The sequence below is a fragment of the Rissa tridactyla genome, chromosome 1 (assembly GCF_028500815.1).
Source record: "Rissa tridactyla isolate bRisTri1 chromosome 1, bRisTri1.patW.cur.20221130, whole genome shotgun sequence".
NCBI lineage: Eukaryota > Metazoa > Chordata > Aves > Charadriiformes > Laridae > Rissa > Rissa tridactyla.
Window position 1 is genome coordinate 159,872,798 of NC_071466.1, and position 26,036 is coordinate 159,898,833.

Genomic DNA, 26,036 nt, shown 5'->3' on the forward strand with positions numbered 1-26,036 from the left:
GGCTGCTTTGTGCTAGGTCAAACACACCAGAACATATGATGGATGCCAAGAAGAGACAATGAAAAAGGACCAGGACAATGATACACACAATTAAATGATTGCAAGCTACTGGTGTACTTTTGTGTGGCTGCTGTCTGGTGGGAGATCGGGATGGGAAGTTGCTTGGAGAGAGCAAAAGTAGGGCAAATAAGGTTGCTGAGAGTAGAGAAGTTATGAAGGAAATGGTGAAAAGGTATCAAAGCAGCACAAGCAAGTGAATTAGGAAAGGAAACAGACTGGGTGGGGGAATGAAACTGTTGGCAGCAAAAAGTCTAAACTAGGAGGAGGCAAACGAAATGAAAGGCATATGTAATCTAAATGGATGAAGAGGCGGCTGAGTGTAAATAGAGAAAGGAAGATAGTAGTGGTATATGAGGAGTGGTGGTATGGAGTTGAGCAAATGCTTGTATCCGGGTTTTCTGGTAGTGGAGGTTCATTTCACTGGAAAAAAGTCCACAATGCCTTTCAAAAAGCCTGGTTAAAATATGACAACTACATTGCATTAAGCATTCAGTGAACTCTAAGGTACAGTCCTTTTATTGATAGGGATGGGTGTTATGATCTAATAGGTATTTTCCATCTTTAATTTTTATTATTCTAGTGACCTGAAACCCCCACTTGCAATCTTCAAAATGAAAAAATATCTTCATAATTTATATTTATATAGAATGAATCTCATCAATTTCGTTACATGGCTGCCATCCTTCGATACTGCTTATTAACCACGGGCCCTACTGAAGACAAAACTGAAGAGTTGCACAGGTCAGTAGAATTGCAGAACCAATCTATTTTAAAAGGTTATTCTTTATTTTTTTAAAAATACAACTAAAATCTGAAGTGGGAATCTGAGAAGCAAAGAAAACTGTAGTTTTGAGTAAAATATTGTGAAGCTTTTTGATGAAAACTGTTTGCCTGAAATATTGTTTAAACATGTCCACTATTCCAGAGAGAAAATGGCTGGTGAGGTTGTTATTTTTAATCAATAATAATGAAGCTGACCTTTTCGAAATCTGTTTTTTTGTGTAACCAAAGATGAAGATATATATGGAAGTTCTAGAGGTAGTGCAAATTAAAGTGGAATGCAACTTTTGGGTTTTTTGCACAGAAGCTGATGGAAGAACTGCATTTGGAGATTTTTTTGTATATCAGTTTTGCAATTCTGGTGGATTGGGATGGAGGTAACAAGTTGGTGTTTTATCTCCAGTGGTTCTAGGCTGCTTTATTAAAAGTACAAATATCAATTCCCTGGTGACATTTTGGAGTTGTTTTTCCCAAAGATGAGTGAGAAGATCTTGCAGTTTTAGGTGCATTGGTTATTTTAGCCTTCCTCAGTCCTGCACCCAGCTGTTTGTTATGTATTTGCAGCCAATAATTCAATCAAAATTCAGGGTATTTTTAGTGAAGTGGTAGTTCTCTGTTCAGTGTTACTAGTTTTTCTCCGTGACATCCTTATTTTTATACAAGTAGGTCAGCTGTTCACAGGGCCCAACAGTACAGTAGCTTCAAATGCTATCCCACATTATCTCTCAGCAATGAAAGTTACTGTTGCCATTTTCTTCTTCTGAGATGTCTGTATATTTAAGTGTAGGATCTTTTGAAGATCATCTTCTGAACCAGCAGTCTCCAGGAAGCAGCTTTTCACACACAGCAGTCTTGAAAGGGTTAAATGAACATAACTAAAATCTTGGAAAGCTCCTAGAGATCAGCAGTCTTAGTAGGTGAACACTAAAGTCCCACATCAGAGCCCTTCTCAGTTGGTGCAGACTAGTTTGGAATAATTTAGGATACCCCTGCAGTAGTTGCCATGACTAAAGTTAGTGCTGAGCGTGTCCTAAAAGGCGGTCAGTGTTTTCTCTTTGCTGCTGCATATGGTGGGATATTTGTGCTCTCATCCTCCTTTAAGGGAGGGACTGGTGGGAGTAAGTCCCGCACTGCTGGGAAAATTGAACAGATTTGGATAAATTCAACAACTACAAGAAGGCAGAGATTGGCCTTTAAGCGTTTAAGCTTGTACGTAGTCAACAAGACTGCCTGGTATCTGGTGAATTATTATACAGCTGATGCTCCTCCTGTGAAAACAGGTTCTGTTTCCTTGTCCAGAAATCTGACTAGTCTAATCACCCTGTAAAATATACCACCCTGTAAAATGTAATTATCTTGTGCTAGCGCAAAAGGATGCACGTTATGCAGGTCCTTCTGGTTTTAGCTTTTGCAAACCCTTGCAGATAACATCCAAAAAGGGCTTTACATATACAAGGTGGCAGCTGTGGAGAATATGTAGTATTGGTGTGATTTCTGTCCTTGCTTTTTTCAGCCAGAAGGAATATCGTGTGTACAGGTGCTGCCCACGTGGACCTTATGGAGACACCAAGTCAAGGGAAAGATTCTCCCTAATTCTGAGAGAGGGGAAGCAGAAAAGAAATGAGGATGGTTATCACTGCCTTGGGTCACTTCAGTTGTTTCCCCTTCTCCATCAGACTCAGTATAGCACTGCCTCAGTCTTTCTGTTATGCTGGGAAAACAGCTTTCTCCCTCTGTTAGCTAACTGTAGCAAGTTTGTTTCGCTCAAGTTGACAGAAGAAAGAATGCAAGTGTAGTATTGCTGCATGTAGTATTCAGTCTTGATTCATGTCACGCTTGGGGTTTTTTTTAACACGCCAGAAGAGCACTGTACAGGTTTTGATTTCTGTGATTCAAATATTTCATCCCGTTTGCAGAACCTGAGTTTTGTCTTTGAATGCTACAGGATGCAATAAAAGCTGAATGATTTAATATGCTTTTCCACCAAGACTATTCATCATAAGGCATCTCTGGAATAGAAAAGGTATAGTCAGAACTAATGCCCCTGCAAATCCTCAGAAGGATCAGGGGCTCAGAGGGCCCCACTTCAGTCCCCTGGTGTATTTGCTCAAGCAAATCTTTAATTCCTGATAGGAGCTTCAATAATGAATGAGTAGACTTGTGTTAGCAGTCTATAGCTAATATAGCATAGCTAAAAAAATGAGGCTGTGTCATCGTTTGGGCTATTCAGTGTGCTGGACTCTGACCGTGCAATCTTTATTGCTAGAGATGAGATGTGAGGCAGAGCAGAGTACAACTTCTTGCTCTGCGTTCCACCTGGAGCCTATCAGTACAGCAGTTACGAAAACAACATTAAAAATGGAAATAAAATATAAGCAGTCCTGAATACAGAATAAACTTTACAAAGCATCAGGGAGGCACAAGTACATTTCTTAGGACTGCTGATCACTTGCACTTCTGTAAAATTGTAAATCTGCAGAATGTCAAGATGCTTAAATGAAGGGTTTGGGCAGCCGGTTAATGCACATTGTATGAACGAATGCTTGTGCTCTGAATGTTTAAGTTGAGGATTTATTTTATGCGAACATTTATGTTGGATACATGCCCTGAGCTGTGATGTACTGATTGCCAGTGTGACCCTCTATCTAATAAATAAGCAGAAGTTACCTATAAAAATATCTTAGCTAATTTAGTACCTGGTATTGTTGTCATTATTGTGGTTCTGTCATGTCATTACTTAACGTTTGAATATGAACAGCTTAAAGCACCACATATTAGAGTGAGTGCCATTTTTGCCCACTAACAAGGTTTTAATCAAGGCATTCAGCAGCTCTAAATAGGCCTTTGCTTCTGAATTTGCATATCAGGAGGGGGCTGGGAGCATGAGTGGGTGGATGTCATGTCCCAGTGATTAATGATCTCTAGGAAGCCGAAAAGGGGAGAGTAATATACGCAGTATTTCTACCCCCTGGAGTAGGAATGCAAACACTATTGTGCAGATCTGTGCATAGTCACTGACTTCCTGGTAGCTGGAGAATTTCATACACTCCTCTACCACAAATAAAACTGTCAGTGGAGTGACAAAGATCAGAAAGCCGGGCTTCATTTATTGAAAAGAATAGCTCAGACACAGTGATCCAGAAAATTAATTTTGTAGGTGTTTGGGAACTTGGTTGTTTAATAAGAAACTGGTAAAAAGAGAACTTTTGATGAAAGGCCTGAAGCCACCAAATATTTGTTGAATTTCAGTCTGTTTTGTTTCTGCCTGTTCCTGAATTATTGGAGTGGAGTAACTTCTATGATATAAAAGATGTATCTTAAACAGGAATTAGAAACAAAACAAAGAGAACAAGCTTTCCAAAAGGTAGAAGTTGTCTGAATTTCAATTGCTAAAAGAGCAAAAGGGAGAGGGCACAATGTGGAACAGCCACCCAGTCTGATCAGACCAAAACTAGCGTATTTGTTAGAAATCCTGTTACATTTCATTGCCATGATTTGCTTTCTGTTGTACTAAACCTTTGTTAGAATTGTATTAATACAACGTAAAACCCGAGGGCAGCTTCTAAGTAAATATTATTAAAAGTGTTAAATGAAGTTGTTTGAAAAGTTTTCTCTATTCTTGGAACACTCCACCAATCCTTGAAAACATCAGTGCTCATAGTTCCGTTGATAGCTTTGAGGTCTGTATGTGTAAGCCTTGAATAGTTCTGTAGTATTTCTAAATATAGCCATTTATAATTTTACTTGTGCATCAGCAAGCAAATAATGACAGAATTCTAATTTTTGCAGCATCTGTGTAATTTATTCAGAAAGAGTACAAATGCAAGTCTGTGTAACAGGATAGATAGCAAACTCAAGGGTTGTGTACCACGCAGGAGACCCTTGCAAGTAAGTTCCATCTTACTCCATTAAAGAGGAGGGAGGGACCCTGCGCTCTAATTTAAATCCCGTAATGGATATTTGGGAGGCTCTGCTTCATAGAATGCAAAGACTGCCACTTACTGAAAGGTAGTGCTTGGTAAATAAAGCTGAGTCTTTTTTTAATGTGTTAAAAGCCTTCTGTATTTCCAATACGCTACAAACTGAGTAAAAGTGGAAATATTTCAGGGGACATGAGAAATTGCCACCACACCCCACTGCTATAGGAAGAGGAAATGTTTTCTACGGTGTACTTTGTCACGTTGATGATGGTAATATGGATGTGGTGTGAAATGTTTTAAGTTTCAAGCAGGAAAAAATTTCCGACTGCTGCAAATCAATGTGAGAGTTCCCCCTGCTGTCCTGCAAGATCAGCTGCTGTAACATTGCTGGAAGCTGTGCCTTATCTAAGGGATGGGATGCCGCGGGGGCTGGAAGTAATAATGCACTGCTGCTGTATAGCTTTTGGAGCTTTTGTCTTTCTTTTTCCTTGTTTGTTCCAAGAGCCAGCACTCAGGCGATAATGCATGCCACCTTCTTTAAAACCCAGAGAGTAGAAAATAAAGCATTGTTTGAGTTGCAGGGCCTTTCTGCTTGCAGTTGTACAAACAGTTTAGGGTGAGTTGTACTCTGTTTTTAATTCTTTCTTTCAAAATAATAATGAATTTTTAAAAATCTGTTTCAGCAATGCGATCAACCTCTTAAGCAATGTTCCCGTTTCTTGCTTGGATGTTCTTATTAGTCCATCATCCCAAGAGGAAACAGATATAAAATACAATGGTATGAATATGACAGCAATTCAAATTTTGCTGGATTTCATGGAGAAGAGAATAGACAAGGTATGGACTGTAAAGATTCTTGACAAAAGGGGCCTCCCTCTTTCATTAAAGCAAAAAGTGCATATATGTAAAGTTCTTATAATCCTTTCAGACAGTGTTTATCACAAATACGGATGACCTTTCTTCTAGATTGTGAAACACCTCAAAATTGAGAACAAATTCCTCTATCATCTGAAACATACTTGCTTGTGTGTGTGAGAGGATGAACATTTGGCTCTTTGTTTATATCTATGTAAAGTTCATGTTTTGGCTGTCATATAGGACTTTATTGAAGGGCTCCTAGGATTTGAAAACAAAAATTTACTCTTAAAAATGTTTTATTTGGTTTTATTTTAGGGAAGCAGCTATAGAGAAGGTCTAACTCCAGTTCTCAGTTTATTAACTGAATGCTGCCGAACTCATAGGAATATCAGGAAGTTTATCAAAGCTCAGGTAAGTAAAATATTCATCAAAATTTGAATATGATGCTAATGGTAAACTTTTTGAGGTTTGTACGTCAGTGCAAGACACTGATACTTTAAAAGCATGAATGGTTCCATATTAAATTACCCACAAAGTTCTCTGCAGTATTTTTTCTATTTTTCTGGCTTTTTTCAGTCTGACAGCTGTCAGCTATAGAAATAATTTTTCAGTCATGTAAATCAATAGATATTATGGCCTAAGTTCCACGATACATTTTGTCGAGCTGTTAAGTAGTAGCGTTAGGGGTGGTGTAAAGGTGTGTTAACATGGGGCACCGTGGATCATGTGCTGCAGGGACAAAGAACTGGGTGAGGTCTGTCCCCTTACATCCAGCATATAAAAAATAATTCAGTGCCGTTAACAGAACTTGGCAAAGCTGTATGGTAGCCAGCGAGGCTACCGTAGGTGGGTTTTGGTGTTGGTTTGCCTACCGTACCAAGGTGTTTTGGTGGGTTTTGCCTGAGCTTTAGTTTGACTTCAGCAGGCAGGAGTCGTTGCAATTGAAACCTGTGTACTGGTGTGTATCAGCTCTTCTGTCAGAGTAAAACTCTGTCCCTGAACAGAGGCACACTTCAGCACTTGCTCTCTTAAAAGAGCTGTTTTATACAGGAAAAAAGGTTTCCATGCTATGGTTAAATATCCAAAGGATCTCTATGGCGTGGTGGTTGGGTGTGGTGATTTCTGGTTGTTCTGCTGATTTTCCTGAGTCTAGTGGAGAAAAGTTAAAAGACGAGCAAGGGAGAGACAGCTGAAACCAGCTGAGAAATCTTTTTCCTAAGCTGCAGTGATGTTCGGGTTGCATCTTAAACGTTGCTCCCAGATCAAAGCTGCATCTCAATTCATAAATAGAGTTTATAATGGAAAAGGGCATAGTTTGCATATATTTTCTGCCTCTCTCGTCTATACCAGAAAAGTGTTTTTGAGGAATTTAAGAAACTTGTTCTTGGTGTTTATTGGTTTTGTTCACAGCAGTTCTTTCCTAGGATACTCTTCTAATCTGCTAAGAGCCAAGTTTCAGAAGTTAGAAAATGAAGTTGTCTGCATGTTTTTATGACATCTCGGCGTCTAGATGTCAGGATATAATTGCATGCTGCCTCTTACCACAGGACCACTGCCTCATATAGTGCACAGAATAGATGGATGCCGCTAACTGCATGACCGGATGTTTGATATTTTGAATTGCCCTCATTGTTAAGTGTTGGCCTTAGGCTTTATTTATTGTGCACTATTCAAATTCTGATCTGAAGACAGAATGATTAATTTCCTCATGGACTGTCCTATGGCACTCATCACTGTATTAGAATTAGAGTATTCTAAAAACATTAATTCATTCTTACAACACTCTGTGAAATGTCAGTCATGGTACTATCCCCATTGGGGAAAGTAAGCAGGGACAAAGTAAAATGTTTTTGCTAATTGTTTGAATACTTAGTTTGAAGAAGATGGGGTCTGTTTTTTTCAAAGCAGTCAATATTGTAGCATTCATTTGTTTAAGTATCGGTTCCCAGTGAGTCTGATTTCAGTAGTAATTGTGCAGTAATTTTGCACAGGACATGACATTTTTACATTACACACCAAGAAGACAAAGGACCTGCAAGTTCTTACGACAATTAGTAACATCTTTGGTTTCATTCCCTCGTAAAACACTGAAGATTCATAATTCTTACCGGAGTCTTCAGACCATTAAATATTTCATATTGCGGCCCAGATTTGTTTGCAGATCGAATCATACCCTGGGAATGTGGAAAATTAATGTAGGTCTTGAGTCTGAATGCATACGCACAAGGAGGCGGAAGTTACGTTGCAAAACCAGCCGTGTTTCAGGAACCTTCTGCCTTTCTTCAGGGTTGAATTTACCAATACTAATGACATTTAATGAGAAAATAGTGTGTTTGCGGAAATGTTAAATAGTGTTTTCTTCAAAATCTCTTTGAAACTTAGCTTTACCTTTAAAATGGTGTTTTCTGGGAAAAGTATGCATTTCTTCTGTAAACATAGAGCTAATTTTTTAAATTCATGGTACTAGGACTTGCAATATTACTTATTTTCCTGCTTTTTTCACTATAAGTATGTTCATTGGTCTGTGTAAATTACACATCATGTTAATATTGTAAGTTCCTTAAGCTGGTATTTTTAATGCTTTTGCCAGATACTTGAGCAAAACAGAAGAAACAAAGAACTGAGGTTACTGCTGCCTGTGAGCCAACTATTTTGGGACACTCATTGGTGCTCTAAAATTCCTAATAATTGTCTTTTTTTTAAAAAGTCTGTGTTTGGGACTGAGTACTTTTCTGCCCAGGGTGGCAGACCAGAAGGCCTGAATATGTTAAGAAGTGAGTTGTTACTAGTGCATGTAAGCGCAGTTGGGTTGATTTCATTCCTTTTTCTGAAGGCGCCGAGCTTACAGTATATTCTTGTTCTGTTGACTGTGTTTGTTTCTGCAAGGATCGGATAGGTATTGCCATGCATTCTATGCTGGTTTTCCTTTATTTGTGCTGCTAGGTATTGCCTCCATTAAGGGACGTATCAAGTCGTCCAGAAGTTGGCACAACAGTGAGAAACAAGCTTGTGCGCCTTATGACACACGTAGACCTTGGAGTAAAGCAAATTGCAGCAGAATTTCTTTTTGTTCTTTGTAAAGAGAGAGGTAAAAATTACTTTTTCTTCTCCCTCTTATATAAGGTCTTGCTGTAATTAGTATATTTGCCTTTTGCTGTACCTCTCAATTCTTGTAACGCTATGCTGTTTTTTGGCTTTGTAGCTGATTATAGCTCAATAATTTTCGGTATCACTCTTTGCAGTTGACAGCCTGTTAAAATATACAGGCTATGGTAACGCAGCAGGATTGCTGGCAGCAAGGGGCCTGTTAGCAGGAGGAAGAGGAGATCATTGGTACTCAGATGATGAAGATACAGATACAGAAGAATACAAATCTGCAAAGCCAAAGTATAGTATTGTTTTTTCCTGTTTTTTTTTCTGTCCTGTTGCAATGTAGATGTTTTGACATAATTTTTTTTGTTTCACCTTTTCCAGAGAGGCCAGTTTTGGAATTACATGTGCTTATATTAACTCCTGTCTCCTGTTGACTTCATGATCTAATTATTGATTAACCAGCCTCTAAGAGTGACCATCATATAGTCAGATGGCTCCAGGGGAAAAAAAAAATCACTATGAGAATGATTTAAATTCAGTTTGAATAAGTGTTTAAAATTCAAGTATGAAAAAATATTTTTGAGCAAATTTTAGAAAAAAAAATTATAGTAACAAACTTAGCAAGGATGGCTTTTGCCCCAGATTTTCCAGGAACTCTCATGAAGTTGCCCAACTACTAACTATTGTTTGTGGGGTATTTCTGTTTAACAGAGAAAATAAAGGTGTCAAATGTGACTTAACAAAGTCCCCCTTAAAACCTTAAAAAGGTACTAAAATTTCACTGAAGAATCAAGTAGGTCACCTAAGTAAATACGGAAGGACTAAATAACTTCTGTAGAAGTCATGCATCAGGAATCCAACACATTTGTTTGAAGGAGTCAATGATCATAGAGAAGCTCTCTCTGTTGATTTTTATTAATTGTAATTGATTTGGTGTTAGAGGTTTTGGTTTGTCACGTTACATCTAGGATTTGGTGCCTTTTTAGGTACGTTCTGAAATTATTGATAGTGGGCATCCAAAGCACATTATTTTTCCACTTCACTCTGTTTTCCTTGAATTACACAGACATGATTAGGTATATGATGGGGAATTGTGGCTTATTGAAAGATTCTTATTAAGGAACATGAATGAAAGACAGGATTAAATGTATGAGAAGTTACAGGAATTCTATTGCTTCTATGCTAAGAAACGAACTCTGAAACAGGAGGTTTCTTTTTATTTCTGCACTTCAGTATTATTTTTTCTTGCTCCTTTATCTCTGCTCTTCTTTCAAAAGCCTAACATCCAGTTATATGCATATAAGTAAAACTATAACATCTATTTAGGTAAAAGCTGACACTTAAATGAAACATTCAAGACAACTGTTAGTTGATTTATGCATCTGATTTTCGGTATTGCTGTTAAATGTTTGTGAGTTAATTGATTGAAAAGATAATTTGCCCTGAAAGTGTTCTTTAAAACTGTTTCTTTGTTTTTTACCATTTCTGTATCGCCATTCACTTGTTTTAACAGTGAAAATAAAACTGGCATTGTAAATTCTCAAAGTGAAGTAACTTTAACTTGGTTTGAGCAAAAATCATCATGGAAGGGGAATAGTAAACTAATTCAATGTTTTTTTCATTAATAAGAAAATGTAACTGGAACCTGTCTGTATCTTCAAAATTAAACCTGTACGGAATGAGTTTCAAACAAATATCTGTCATTCTGTTCCCTGTCTATGTTATTATTACTAATTACATTGTTGTTATTACCAGCATTATTGCCCTGCTTTCAAACTGCTTGTGTATGGGTTATAATATAAGAAGTACTGGTGTTCTGTGTATTTCTGAGTAGGTGCCAAGAAATTAATGCAGTGAATCGATAAGAAGATAATAATTCACAAGAAAAGGCTACAAAAAGGGTGTAAAAATGAAGGTTGGCTATTTAAAGTAAAAACTTTCATGTGCCTTTCAGGCAGTTTTAGTCTGGGGGTTTCTGTTAGTGTGTTCCTCTTGCCTCCTATCAAGAAGATAGACAATTTACATATTTCTATAGAAATGTAAACGGTATTGTTTTTCCACTTCCAGCATTAACCTCATCACTGGTCACTTAGAAGAACCAATGCCCAATCCGATGGATGAAATGACGGAAGAACAAAAAGAATATGAAGCTATGAAGCTTGTCAACATGTTTGATAAACTTTCCAGGTATTGTATTATAGCTGCATTTGAGGGAGGCAACTCATATCCTGTCTCTTTACTAAGGTCTAGTGCTTCAAAATAGTGCTATAATCGACTTCTTTCTGGGATTAGGAACACTTTAACTGCAGAGAAAAATGTTTAGCACTTCAAACAAACGAGTGATATGTAACAGGACTTCAGAGGGAAACCTCTTTTGGAGGGGACTGAACAGAATCAGGAAGATCTGGTGGTGAGGGGACCTGCCTCCTAAATAGATAGGCTGATAATAATGAAAAGAATTTCTCTTTTTTAAGTATGGGACACAATCCAAGCCCAAGGCAAGTGTACTTGTTAAGCCCAAGGCAAGTGTACTCGTTTTCCCCAAGCCAATGAGCAGCATCTCATGGCAGCGCTTATGTGTGCTGCTTATATGAAGAACAAACACAGTGTGAAACTAGTTGTCACCAGAAACAATAAATTATACAATGGAGCAACTAAAAGGGAATTTACAATTTAGAATTATTGTGGATTTATTAGAGTAAGTGTGGACTGGATTACAAATGAACCTTTATACTTTGTTTATGATGTAATATCATAAAAGAAAATGGTACTAAATGTGACATAAAGGTATATGTTGTTGATACAGAGAGTTGATTTTTATTTTATAACTTTCTATGTACAAAAAGGGAATAGAGCTGTGCTGTTAGCTGAAGATTTTTTTGTGTTTTGACTCAGTATGCCTAGAATTCGCTGGTTTTGTAGCCATATTGGAGTGATTGCTTGGACTTTTGTTTTCTGTGTAAGCAAAATTTTACGTTCTTGAGGAACACTTAATGTAATACTAATTCATCATTGAACGAAGCTGTAGGAATTTAGGTAAATACAGAAGTGGATCATTCCTCAAGCAGGGGCAGACTCGAGCTAGAAATGTGTTTGTGTTTTGTAAGAGTCTGTAGATATTCAAATAACAAGATCCGTTGAGAGAAATTCAGCAAACCAAGTATTTTTACATCTCTACTAAAGATTAGAAATACAGCAAAAGATATGGGAGAATTTGGATTTTGTATTAGCTGACAAAGACTGAATTATAAACAGGAGAGAAAGCAGGGAAGGGTGTCGGAACAGCTGATCTGAGACTGTCAGTGAAGTAATTGGATACTTTTTCACACTATTTGCATGGAAAGCAAGCGTATTATGTTACAGTCTTTTTAATAAAGAGAAGAAAATGCAATGCACATGTAATCTTAATTGAACTACTGTGTAAAATGGAACGATTTCTATGTAAGCTAGAGAATTAAGATGCTGAGCGTAAGGGGTACCACAATAAGATGATTAAATGGTCTAAAACTTTTTTTTTAAAAGGAAGATTGAGACCGGAGATAAACTAAGACCTGAAGACAAGTCAGTTGCTCTCTATAGCAGTTAGACACACAAAGTCCAAATGGCGTTACTGTAGCATAAGAGCCTTTTCAGTTTGGAGGATTGGAGGCACCTGCTGGGTTGCCTGCTACAGACTGACAATAACTAAGCAGCTGGTGCCCTGTGTCACTACTTATCCTCTTGGCCAGTAGCATTACTTTCACCTTGGGTTTTCTGTGTCACTTACATCCACCTGCAGTTTCTTAGGCTGCAAACTCTTCAGGGCTGGGGCTCTTTTTGTTGTAAGGTTTTTGTTTGTTTGTTTTTCAGTATAGCGATTACTGTGTGACAGTGTTGTTGATGTGACCCCTTTAGGTGCTGTAATAACATGAATAAAATCACTTGACTGTTCTTCCTACTCTTTTTGTTTTACCGAAAATGGAGGGGGCGGGGAATGCTGGCAGGAAGGAAATAGAAAATAAGACTTGGTTTTGGGAGGCTGTGGGATGTTTTTAACGAATGTAATTGAGTGCAGTTGTGGGGTTTGCAGATGTTAAATAAAATAGGAAGCTGCCAGTCTTGCATACAAGAAGAAAGAGTTAGTAACATGCTGATAGTAGTGGAAGTCCCTCCATGTTTTTGGAATCAAACACTTCTGCTTCCAGCTTGAGCCCTTCAGTGCTGGGAGTTTTCAGAGACTTAAAGCTACCAGTGGAATGCACTTTTTTTCCTTGGTTTGCAACCTACAAATTTAAACTGGAGATTGCTTTCATAGGAGCCTTCAGTTGGTTCTGGGTTTTGAATCTTGCTTTGAGACAGACTTCTGGTGGCAGGTTTCCTACTCCTGCTGGTCTTTGTTGTTGTCACCATAGGAGGGGACATATACCATGAAATGAGCAGGTTCCATTTGGTGCAGTGCCAACCAACAGCTCCTTCTTCTAATCTTGAAAGAATTTATATAATTTTATCTGTGTAACTTGAACAAGAGATTAGATGTACAGCAAAACTGGTTTGCTTAGCACACTTGTATTGTCCCAGTCGTGGAAGCTAAGCTTTAAAAAGCTAGCATGATTTTACTGGAGAAAGGGATGGAAAAAAAAAGTTGAAGGACTGACAAACTTGCTTCCCTTCCTGACTGATAAGGATAACCGGGCCAGCCTGTCACTGGGGTGTGCTAGATTTGGCTTTGACTGGCTCTGTATCATTTTTGTAAAGCTACCTGATGATGGATTGAACTCCAAAAACAAATTTGCAAAACAGTATTACGTCATTGAAAAGTTATAGCCTTCATTAGTGGCTGCTAACTGTTTACACTGTACCATTTGTACAGTTTTACTGAAACTATAAGTAACAAATTGGCATTTTCTCCCTTGATCCATAAGATGCCAGTGGATTTTTGCTCTCCGTGTTTCTCTTTATTTTCAGCATTGGCACTGAAGAATTGAATCTGCTTTGAGGTGATGTAAATCTGATCCATGCTTTTGGTCATTTCCAATCTCACTTCCAAATCTATTCTATTCTGTTAGGCTGTCGGTGTTTAGGCCTGTTCAGGGGGTTCTTGACCATTGACAGTGATAAATTAAAATTAATCACCCAGTTTTGTTTTATCAGAAAGTGTGGAGGAAAGCTGGATATTGTTTGTGAACCCATTTCCCCTGCCTCAATATTTTAACATAGACTTGGGTTCTACAAAAGCTTTTATAGAAATTAATATTTTGCTGAAATTTGGCTGCAGTACTTTTTAAAATCATTAAATATATATAAATTATAAGTGTAAATGAAGATGAAAAATCTTGATTATTGCAGCTCTTGGAAGATGTAGATGTTACTTAGGTAGTTTGATGGATGCCCGAACTTGGCTCTAAAGTAACTCTATGGGCTTTGTCTGCAGTAAGGGTCAATACTGTCTTGTTGATTCATTGAGAATTGTTTGGCGACTGTAAATTAGTGTCCCCTCTATGTGATACACATCTTTGCGCTTTGAAAAACTCCCCAGATCTGCAAAAAGATTTAACTCAACCTTTCATTTTTGCAAAATGTGAAGCTAGCCACCTTAAATCAGTGTTGTATGATATTCTGTCTGTTTATATTATAGATTATTGGAAATACTCCGTGTTAATTAAAATGTCTGGAAAAAATGCTAACATTTTTTCTATTATAAACGGTAGGTAGAATTGTATATTAATTGACTAATTTAAAATGTCAGGATGCTTTTTCCAAGCCAACCTTGTATTAATAGCAAGAATCCTTTTGCTGATGAAATAGTCTCCAATTATCACAGCTCGGGTTTTGTTGTACATTGAACAGAAGTCAACAAAACGAGTATGTAAGAGAACCTGTCTAAATAAGAAACCATACTCATTAAAACCACAAAATTAATCACAGAATGAATGAAGAAGGCAATGTTACATAGATATTTTTTTCCCCTCCCCTTTCTAATCATAGAACAAAATAATGTTACTTGAAAGGATCGGAACTATTATTTAGTACTCAATTATAAGGAGGTGAATAGGTCCCTAACATGCCATTTTATCAAAGGAGCGGACTGGTGTTCACATGATGGCTGTTTCATTACAGACACCATCATTAATTCCATGTGTCAATACAGCCCTGTAGCACATAGGGCAGACAAGAAAGAGTTACCCTTCAAAACAAGGGAATGATTTTTGAGTTGTTATCAAGCTAAATGGCAAGCAGGAAGCTAGAACTTTTATAGATATATTTGAAGGGACTCTTGGGAGATCTGGAAGTGGAAGAAGAGAATGCATTTTACCAACTGTTTAATTATGGTGTGTTCCTAAGTACGCTTGAATAGACTGCTTTGTTTGCATTAGAAAAATGAATGTTGCAAGAAGGTGTATTTGAGTATATGGGAGGTCACATAAGGATGTTCAAATATGTATAAATATGCACATTGTGTACTTGTATATATCTTCATGGATACAGAAGTATTCCCGCTGCCACCTACTGGGCTGAAGCGATCTCTCTTCTGCCCTATAGATGGACCATGAACATCCAGTTTCTGGATAACGAACTCTCTTCTGAGGTTATACGTGCCAGTTTCTGGTGCTTCCTTTGCCACCTTGTATTTCACCTTAAACATTAAGCACGTCCTCAGCTAGGCCAAGTTGTCAAAACTCAGTGGAGGTCTCTGTAAAACTGGCAAATTGGTGAGGCTGGCAGAGCTGAGACTTCATACCAGGTAAGCATCAGCTCTTGTGTGGTATTGAAGTCAGCTCAGTGATGCCTCTTGCAGTCCTACCCAAAATTCTGTTATTTAGCAGGTAGTTGTTCCAAATTTCTGAAGCTAGCTTTGTAGGCAGCCCAGATCTTTTCATCTATTTGTCTCCCTCTGGATTTTTCCCCTTCCCATGAGTAAACTCGTGTCATTTTCTTTGGAGTTTGCAGTCAAGTCTTCACTGGTGAGAGGATGCCACGTTTTACACCGTTTTAGGACTAGATTATGGTTAGGAAGAAAACAGGCTGATCCCTGCTTCTCCTCCTACCTCTTCTTTTGGTGGCCTAGAATATTTCTGGCTTGATACAGTTCAGTTTTACTGGGTAGCATTTGTCTGAGGAAGGATGTATGGAGTCCAGCCTCCTAACACAGAGAAAGAACAGCAAACTTCTAACAACCATCATTCATCCTGGTCAAGGACTTGCAAAGCAGGAAGCTCATGCAGGCACAGAAAGGTTAACTGAAAAACATCCTTGTTATTCTCTGAAATACGAGATCGGCCTAGCTGATGGTTAAAGCCTAGAGAGGAGGAAAAGCATTGGGAACGAACCTCAAGTGCAGTACAGCACAGGTCATAATAGTGCAATCTGAGTACAGCGAGCTGAGAAACAGGCTTTCGAGCATCACAGAGGATACAAATGCACGGCAGTGACTCAGACTTCTATGTTAGGTTGTCAGACAAAACTTGGTGCGTTTATCCCCAAAAGACCCCCACAAAACCCACAGATCAAGACTTGTGCGTATGGATCTGTCTTGTCTATTGCATCTGGTGTTCAGTGTCTCCAGAGGTGACTGACCAGGAGAGAAAAAGTTTCTGTCAAGTTCTGGAGTGTGTGTAACAGGGTGTAAAAGTGAAGCACATAAGGGAAGTTGCAGAGAAAGCTATTTCTTTATAATTGACAAATGATGAGGTAGGACTTCTTGACAATATTTTTACAGGTATTTTATAAGTATCCTTCTGTGAGCAGAGGGAGGCCCCCACGTAAGGGGACCTTGGGACCTTGTTTTCCCGTGTTTGTCTTTCCGTTTTCTTGAACTGTTTCTTTATCCTTTAGTAGCCAATATAATTTATTTATTACCAATAATAAATTGTAAGTGACTAGAAAATAATGTGATTCTATGACTTCTGGCTGCAACGTTAAATGTTGCAACCTAAGAGTATGCATTATGGCTTTTAAAACAAAAATCTAGGATCCTCTGAGCTTAGAGGGAAGCAAAAGTGATTTCATTCTTTGTGGCTATGTTTTTACTTTTAGGACTTAAAAAATACGAGCAAGGACTTACTCTTCAGGTTATTCTCCAAAAATAAGTGTATTAGATCACATTTGAGTAAGTGGCACTGCAGAATTTGTTGCAAGACTGATCACAGATTTCAAAGGATATTTGTTTTGTATTATGGTGTTTAAAGTTTAAAAGCTAAAAAGGCCTTAGATGTATAGGGTTTTTTCCTGTGAAAAAAGTCTTTGCTATTAGATGCAACTCTGAAGCACTCTGGCTTTGGCTTTGGGGGACCCCCACAGCAGGCAGGGAGGGTTCTGGTCCTGTTTGGACACTAGATCTGCAGTCTTCATTTTTTGAGCCCTTTCAAATCTGATCTCAAGTATTCTTTTGATCTCTTCTCGCACACATCTCCAGCAGATACTTGAAAACTTAAGAGTGCTCTCATTTGGGCAGAATCTGTGCACTGGATCGCATTGCCTGAAGGAGGAGGACTTGCTGTCAGTCCTCAAGTATGGCAAGGTATCTCCAGTCTATTTAAAGATAGATTCTTCTCTTACACACACACAAAGTCCGGGCTGTGCTCTTCGAGTATGGTCATTACAAACCTCCTTCCCTGGCCCCCAGCATCCCCCCGCCGCAGACCTGGTGAGCCAAACCACAGCAGTTTCTCCAGGTCCAGTTTCTCACGGTTTGAAATGCTGCAGGCAGTGGGATTTGTGACCTTATCGCTGTAGTATCTGCTTGCCACATCTGCACAAATGGCTGTGTTTGTCTTGCTGGTCTCTGCTCTTCCTGAGCAAAAGAGACTCTTGGAGACTTAATTTAACTGCTGCTTGACTGTACAGTATCTAGCGTACACATGCCGCATAATTCAGATGTTGCCTTTCTTGCTGTTCCTATGGTTGCGTTCAGGTTAGATTGCCAGCCTCGCACAAGCAATTTTTGTCCCTTTTCCCAGCCAAGGTAGTGATGAGAGCTGGTGAAATGCCTTTGCATCCCTACTGAGTGATGGAGTTTTATTGTCCGTGGCTCGGGAGGGTGGTATACGTGTGCTAAATCGGCAGTTTTACTGGGCTGCCTTTCAAGCAAGGGGTAAACTGACATGAAGCCTCCGCTCCTTTATTTAAGGTGACTTCTGAATATTTAGAGGTATTCTCCATTATTTTTTTTTTCAGCAGAAAATCAAAATGTTATCTTTGCCCTTACAGCTTTTGCCATAATCCACATATAAATGAGGTGATAAAAAGTAAGGATTAAATAAATCTTTGCTAATACTTTTTGATTGGCTTAATCAATAATTAATCATCTCTTAGATGAGGCTGTAGCTTGTGGAGTAGATATAATTGGATTAGCTGCTGAGAGGCCTTTGGAGCTTTGAAGAGATTAAAATGGCTGTCAATCCTGTAATTAAACTGCCACAAACAAAAGCAATAGTATTAGAATCAGTCAGGTTTTTTCAAATGAATCAACAAGTACTTACCCACCCCTAGGAGTGGTGTAGGCAGAGTCTGTTCTCGTATCTGATTTATTTCCTTCAACAAGATGAATATGGATCAAATAATTGTTTTAATTGCCTGGGCATATATTGGCCAGAATGGCAGGTGAAATTTTAGGCAGAAATGGCTGTCAGAGAACTCTTAGAAGAAAAGCTAGTTTGTGTATGTAAAACAGTGGACCTGCTCCTTGTCTTGAGCCTATTAGGCACTGACTTTTCATGGTGTCTTTAATTGGCTAAGTAGGTTTGGCCTACATGAATGAAGTCTTTATCTGGCCTGCTCTTCCCCTCCCACCTATTTTGGAAGGTTTTTTGTTCCTCTTTCTTCAAAACAGAGGGCTTTAGCAGAAATAACTTCCTTTTAAAAGCCCATTATGTACTAAAGCATATACTGTATGTGACTGTATTATACACATGTGAATCGATATGTGTGCATATGCTAATATATAGTCTTTTTTTTAAATCTGTTACAGAGATGAGCTTATAAAACCAATGGGAGTGCGGCCGGATGGTACAATGGCTCCTTTGGAAGAAGCAGCCAGCCAGTACCAAACCAACAAGGAAGACAGCTCAGATTCAGACTAAAGCATCACCTGCTTCACTCTCAATTCTCCTCTAATCCACACTTTTCCTTACAGCCACCACATCTTTTATCTAGGCATTTTATCCTCACATTCGCCAGCATCACTCTAATTGTTCTGGTTTTAAATGATGGGTCCTGTGGTGTAATGTCTGAATTTTTATTATGTCTGTTCAAAGAACATATCAATTTATTAGTTTATGATCTTTATTAATCTAAAAAATGTATTTCAAAGGGATAAAAAACAAAAGCAAACAATGTAAAATAAAATAAAAACACTTTAATTTTCCAGAATCCTGTTTTCTGAACTCTGTAGGTTATACCATTCTTGGTATTTTATTTTTTTGTATTGTCTCGCCAGTCTCTCCTTTTATATAATTGTAATTAAAGAAACGTGTTTGCTTAGTGGAATTAGGGGCAGAGGATGTTTAAACTTAGAAGTCTGACTGCTTTAACTGGCCTTCAGCAGTGATTTTAGAGCTACCCTTTTTTAAATATCATTGGATTTCTTACTGCTGCACACTTCTGTGGTTAAACTGCTGCTTAAGATTTTACCAATGTGTCAGTCACTGACTGCTGCTAAGATTACTTTTAAATTGGGAACAAGATGATGTGTGTTGTATGTCCTCCCTCCCCCTCCCCTATTAAGACCACACAAATATACACACCTCCCCCCCCCATCTTTGGTTAAGTAAAAACGTCCCTATTCAAAACAGCATTCAAGTATGTACACTTAAATGTTGCCGTGAATGGGACTGGACTAAAGTGAAGTGCATGTGCAAGTGTTTTATGGAATTGGGGCCTACTTTTGGAGATTAACGGGTGCGCCTCACTTTAAGGGAAGTCAAACTAATCAACAAAGAAACATTTCCTTTTAGGGGAACTTGGGAAGCGAGGGGATAGAGAATGGGAAGGTGGGAAGGAGAAGAAAGTGTCACTTTCAACTCTGTACTCTTTAAAAACAAAGATTAAAGTTTTAGGCGTGCTGCACTGCTGTTGCCTCTTTGCCTGCTTGGTTTCTTTCTCTATGTGTTTCTCCCAGCATGAATTATATGAAGAATAATCCACGTCCTAGTTTTTAATTCCTTTTTTTTTGCTCAGAAGCATACACATGCCATTCTTGTGAACCTTTCAGAGGTTCATGAAGGTTCTCCAGTTTGTCTTTGTTTCCTACGACTTGACACCGGTTCCCTGAACTAAGGAAGCTGGTGTTCAAAGACCTTGTAAAGGGAGGACTTGGTAGGAAATGATGCTGTCGTTTCCCACCTGAGGAGCTTCCACAGATCTTAGTACTCCAAAAGGACTAAAAGGAAATAATGCCCTGCTCTCAGCAGCTAAGTTTGTTTTCCCAAAGGATGCTGCCCCCCCTCCTTTTTTTTTCTTTCAAAAAAAGACAACAAGGGAGCTTCGGGACATTAATTGTATACATTTCTGTATGCTGGGACCTTTCTGAGTGTTAAAATCATTGCTGCTTTGAGTTATGACGTGACTTGGGCTATATCATCTGCTGTATCCACATGGAGCATCACAATTTGCATGGGGCAAAGGAAGCCAGCTACTGTTTCCATACAGCAATAGCTAAAGCAAAGCCCATCGATGTATTGATAATACTGAAATCACACCTATTACATATGAATCCAAAAGGGGGAGGGAGGAGTTACCCAGGAGCAAGTCATGTGCTTAGCTGCATCTAGGCTGGGTCTCAAAAATGTAATTCTGGGTTTAACATCATCCAAATGATGATGGCTAAAATGAGCCCAGCACAGGCAAGTGTTAAGTGCACTGCAGGTGAAAAGAATTTATGAACCATCCCTGAGCAGCAAAACTTAACTACCTCTGTTAAGGAGGAGTGGAGTCCTGTCTTGGTGTCAGCTGAGGCCGTTTCTTGGGGCTGGAGAAGCTGTTATTTCAGTAACAGGCTTCTATATGGGTTGCTATAGAGGGGTAAGCACAGAGCACAAAAAAGAGCAAAATCTCAATTTGTTGCTTTACAAGTTGTAGAATGTGCTTCCACAATTAGCTGGCTAAAGAGATTAATAAAACAATAATGCCTCCAGGGACTGCGTTACAAAATTGTATAGCGTGAGGCTTCTGTGGTCTGGCTCCTGGCAATTGCAACAGGGCAACAATAGCTGCAATAAACAGTTCTTCTGTTTAGTTTATCTTGGAAAATACATGCTTGTAGTAGGTTTTACAGACATGAGATGCTGCTTCAATTGAAAGGAAAAAAATTAAGACCAAGCATAGAAGGTTCTACCTTAATCCTCTAGCTCAAGGGTGATTTTCATAATTGGGTTGCCTGCAGTGGGGGTGCAGGTTGATCTAATTAAATTAGTAACCGTCACTAGTGCAGTATCCCAAAGCATCTCTTGTTCCAAGATGATAGTTTGTGGAAGGGGTGCTGCGGGGTTTGTAGTTTATCTTTGAAGTGTAACATAGGTCCATCCTTAGCTGCACTGGCTGGAGATCTGGGAAAGTCTCGGGAGAAAGTTCCTCCAACACGACGGTGTATCTGCTTCCTCATGTGCTGTATGAGGTTCATTTTCTCTTCCAAGTCACCATGCGCATGTTAAGATTTCTCTTGGATTTGGAGTCTGGAGAAAAGTAAAGTGAGTATTTGGTGATCTGTTGTTTTTTCTTTTTTTAAAAAAATGCTCCCTGGAATTGTTTGTTTACTGTGAAATAAGGATTTACACCTGAGTTTATTTTCAAAGCTGAACCTCCAAAATTGGAGGTTTGGGCAAGGGAACTTTATTTAAACGGGCAAACTGGGCAGTCAGCCTGACCGGTTTGGGGAATGCTCTCTCTTTCCTCCCCAACAGAGCACAGAGGTGCCGCATCTGCACTTGAATAAGTGTCCAAAGTTCCCGTAAAAGTGAGAACCTGCTGCAACCTGCAACGTTTTAATTCCTGGTAGTCTCAAGCCTGGAGAGCGTTGAAAGGTTTGCTGCTTCTGCTAGCAGTAGTTCTGCTAGAGTCATATGTGACTAATGCGTTTTATTCCACGTGGTGTGAGCTATTCTGTATTATATAAAATAATGATATTTGATTATGTAAATACCTGCTTTCATTTTTCCTCCAAAACACTTGAGTACAGTCAACACAGAAAATACTGTAATTGGAAAAAGGAACTTTTCTGAGTAAAACATCACTAGATTTTCTGGTGGTGACTGTAAAGGTGCGAGCCAGCGGGCTTCACAGACGTGTAACTTTCATTCCCAAAAAGCCTTTCACAGTCAGTCCCAAATACAAAAACTTGTGTTTCAATCTTTATTTTGGCATCAACAGCCCAAAGTAACACATTTCTCATTAAAGCTCGTCAATGCTTTGGAAGCTTTGCTTTTCTTTGTTTCCCATTAGAGTTATGAAACAAAAGATGATGGGAAATTGCTGAAATTTGTCAGAATACTTTGTTCTTTTGCAAAATAACGCAGACGTATTTGTTTAAATGTTCATGAAAACTTCCTGGCAGGTATTCTCAAATGGTAATTGAAACTTTATGTGCCCCAAAAGTGGTTTTCAGGAAAAAGGGACATTTACAAACTGTTAAAAATGTTGTTGTGAGAAAATTACCAGAACTTTAAAGAAATTTGCCAACAAGGAAAACCACATTAGCTTCGATGTTTTGAATATACAACATTGCTGTATATGCATGTGCCCAAAGTAGATTTTTCACCCTCTATCTAGACTTTTTCCAAATACCTGAAAATTTGCAATGGTTTAATAAAAATAAAAATGAGGTTTAATAAAAATAAAAATAAAAATGTTTTAATAAAAAACAAATGAGGAAAAAATCCAAAACACAAAACCCCAAGAACAACCGGGCAACAACATATTTCTCTTATAGTTCTTCTAGCAGTAATTTTCCTCTACCTGGGTGAAAAACTGGTTGGCAAAGGGGGCTTTACGGAAGAGAATATTACAATGAAGCTGTCGTACTGGTTGCCAAGCATCCTAGTCCAAAAGAGGAAAGTAAACCCCAAAGTATACAAGATCCCAAATCTCCTGAAGGAGCATTCCACAACATTGTCCTTCACCTTATTACCACAAAACAGCTAATAAAATCCTGTGCTTTAATAAGGCTGGCTGTAAAAAGACTGTTCCACTGTTCAAACAGTTGGGAGCCAGACTTTGCCAGTCTTTGATGAGCAGCAAGTTAAACAGCTCGCCCAGGTCAGATTCTTTTCTGGCCAAGCATAGAAAAATGATGACTTCGTGGTAGTACAAAGATGTAGCTCAATTCCGTGGGTGTGGGGGGGGGGAAGGCAGAATTTAATCTGGCAAATGAAAATCCTTCTTGTGTTAACATCTTAGTTACTTGGATGGCTCTGGCTCTTATGAAAAGTGATAGGGAACATTTCCTGGTTTCTTTGTGCAAAAACTTTTGCAAAATCCATGTTTGCGCTCTGGTGGTGCTATATTTAGACCAGGAATTTTGGGGGGAAGTGATGTTCTTTGAGCTTTGCCATGTCTCCTCCAGCGGGGTGTGCTTGGGAATGCAGAAGCGGGGAGAGCACAGGCAGCTCGGCGCTGGCAGGAGAGCCTGGAGAGGTAAGCTGTCACTGCTTCCTGACGTCTGCCGCCAGCCAGCTGCCTGGGGGTGACCTGAGGGCAGCGGAAGCCCTGCCTGGTGGCGGTGGGACCTGGGAGGCCATCCTGCCCATCTCCTCCTGCCTGCAGGTAACCAGGGCAGCCAGGCGGATGGGGGAGACGCAGGTAGCTAGGGGAAATTGCCTACTTGCTGAGTGTTTTTCAGGGCTCCTCCTCTCACCAGGAGCACCGTGGTCTGCAGGTGAGTCCAGTTAATCCTCTGCTTTTACCTGTTGCTTGTCCCTTGGTTAGGGTATAGCCTTTGGTCTCAAGAATCGGTAACGCTTTGGCTGTTGCACATCTGTCCCTCATTTTGGGGGTGTGCCGCACCTCTGAGACTAGCTTTCCTTCTTGAGAGTGAGCCCCCCTTCCTCACTCTGTGCCAGTGAGGATAAGGAAGAGGGGGTCCCACAAGAAAGGACCCAACTCGTTTATTGGGAAGGAGGTAGGAGCAGCCATGTCTCCTGTCTCAGCAGCACCGGAGCCACTTTCAATTCCACCATTAGACACGTCTAAAGGCCAGGCTGTCACACAGCTACTCCCATCTGAGTGGCCTCTGGCCAGGCTTGAGGACAGCAAATGTGGTCTGTCAGGTAGGAAAAAAAAATACCCAAAACTTGACCATCGCCACAACCAGTCCAACATCATCATCTGACAGTGTGTAGCTCAGGTCAGTCCCTGTCCTGGCTGGGAGCTACAGGGTCCAACAGGATGAAGTAAGCTCCTCGAGCATCCCGGCTTTCTCCAGAGCAGGCATGAGCGCACATTACTGAACTGCTGACGTGCCTGGGAATCGATCCCTCCGACGGCATGCCAATCTCTGTGGGGTACCTAGGCAGGCTTTGAGAGGTTGGTGGGGAAGGAATTATTCAGACCACCCATCTTAGCTGGCTAAATTACCCGGGTAGTCTCTTCAAACTCCTCCAGTCACGGATGAGAGAGAGGACAATTCAGAGTAAGGCTAATTTGGGTGCACTGAATGACCCTCTGCAGGAGCTTTGCTTTCCCTCCCTCGACTACAGAGGGAGCCTGGGGAGACCAGCTGGTTACATTTAACTGCTAAATTGGTTGCCAAAAGATGGGTGGTGAGAATTCTTTCCCGTTTCCCCTTTGCCATGGACCACACTCCTCCCAGAGCAGGATGCTCGCTCCCTCTCTCCTGCAAATTCGGAGCATGCTCAGTGCAGTGGGATACAGGCCCCCAGGAACCACCACAAGACAAACGCTGCATTGCCACAGTGAATAGGTACTGTATAATATTAGTGTGTAGGATTTCATGGGCTTTTGCTTAAACAGATCCTTTAAAGCAGATTTGCTTTTGGGAATCTGTTTAACATCTTGCCTTGGTACAAGCCAAGTTTTACTTACGTTATGAAATTTAAAAAGCAAAGTGAAACCTCGAGCAAAAATCGTAATTAGGGAGGTAAAGATAAGAGAGAGAAAAGACCTCTAAGTTCTCTCCAGATGTTACAAATGGGAGAGGAAAGTGAAGCCATTCAAAATAAACCCTGCTGAGATTGCCCCTTCCTCTTTGCCTGATAAACCCATTACAAATTAAAACAAAAGCAGCCAAGATCCACAGGCTTCAGGGCATCTGTAAGCCCTCTTTTACCTTTTAGAGCTCTTAACAGATGCTGACTGTGGGTGTTATTCCTTGCCTAATCAAAAAGGCCAATTCCTCATTCTGGAAGCTTAAAATACAAGTTTCTGCCATATAAAAACCAGCAAGTGTAAGAATACGAACTGGAACCTAAACTACCAGGACTCTAAGGCTTCAGGATTATTTTATGCTCAAGAAGTGATCTTGCCTGGTAAACCAGTGCTGCGGCACATCAGACTTGCAAAGGCATTTGAAAAAACAGTAGGGTTTTTTTGATTTTTTTTTTTCCTTTTTGAGAAGAGAGTAGTGACTGCCTGGATTGCCTTCTGTTTTCTCAGTCCCAAAATGTTCATAACACCCTGTTGGGGAGGAATAATTCCCATCCAAGTTGTAAAACACACTTATAAGTAGATGGGAAAAGCATGAACAGAGCTGTACAGAAAACAAAACCGCCAGGAACAAGATCTTATTTTGCATGCTTCTCACTGTTGTATTTTTGCCCCAATTAGCATATTTTAAAGACAAGCCTTTTTAAAAAAAAAAAAAAAAATTCTGCTATCTGCCTGAACTGTTCTCAAGCTTTGAACTTTTCCATCCTTTCTATTGATTATGGCCAAGTGACCCATATTTAAAAAGCATTTACAATAAAATTATAGCACTTTCTTTTGTGCTGCTGGCTTTCCCAGTGAAGAGCTAAAATGTTTTAAAATTGTCACTTTTTGACAGAGGTAATGGCTGTAATATATTTAGTCTCTTCCCCCTTGTTGTGCTTAAAATGGCTATGCTAATAAAGGGCACAGCTGTCGATACTTTATGGCCTGCTGGGGGGAAGAGGGGGAACGAAGGCAAAAAACAGATTGACTGTGTGTCAACAAATGCAGCTGGGAAAGAAAAAAAGAAGCCCCTTGAAGGCCCCTGCAACTTAAAGTCCAAGATAAATGATGTCCCTATGCTTAAAAAAAAAAAAAAAATGGAGGTTGGAATTCAATAAAGGGGAACTGAAAAGGAAACTGCTTAAAACTGAAAGCCTTTTCTCTGCCTCTAGACAGCTTACAAGAGAAATGAGCAAAACTGACCACAGA

The 26,036-nt window shown here is 39.5% G+C and overlaps 1 protein-coding gene across 4 annotated transcripts in view; it reads left to right on the forward strand.

The window, feature by feature from the left end:
- Window positions 1–19,175, forward strand: part of RIC8B (RIC8 guanine nucleotide exchange factor B) — a 39,624-nt gene extending 20,449 nt beyond the window's left edge. For 2 of the 4 annotated variants that reach the window (XM_054205592.1, XM_054205619.1), the window contains exons 4-11: window positions 707–801; window positions 5,444–5,597; window positions 5,934–6,029; window positions 8,562–8,706; window positions 8,861–9,005; window positions 10,779–10,898; window positions 12,234–12,272; window positions 18,658–19,175. In XM_054205592.1, the coding sequence (XP_054061567.1) occupies window positions 707–801; window positions 5,444–5,597; window positions 5,934–6,029; window positions 8,562–8,706; window positions 8,861–9,005; window positions 10,779–10,898; window positions 12,234–12,272; window positions 18,658–18,769 (906 nt within the window). In that variant the 3' untranslated portion in view covers window positions 18,770–19,175. The other 2 variants (XM_054205598.1, XM_054205609.1) reach the window with 2 other exon arrangements.
- The last annotated feature ends 6,861 nt before the right edge of the window (window positions 19,176–26,036 follow it).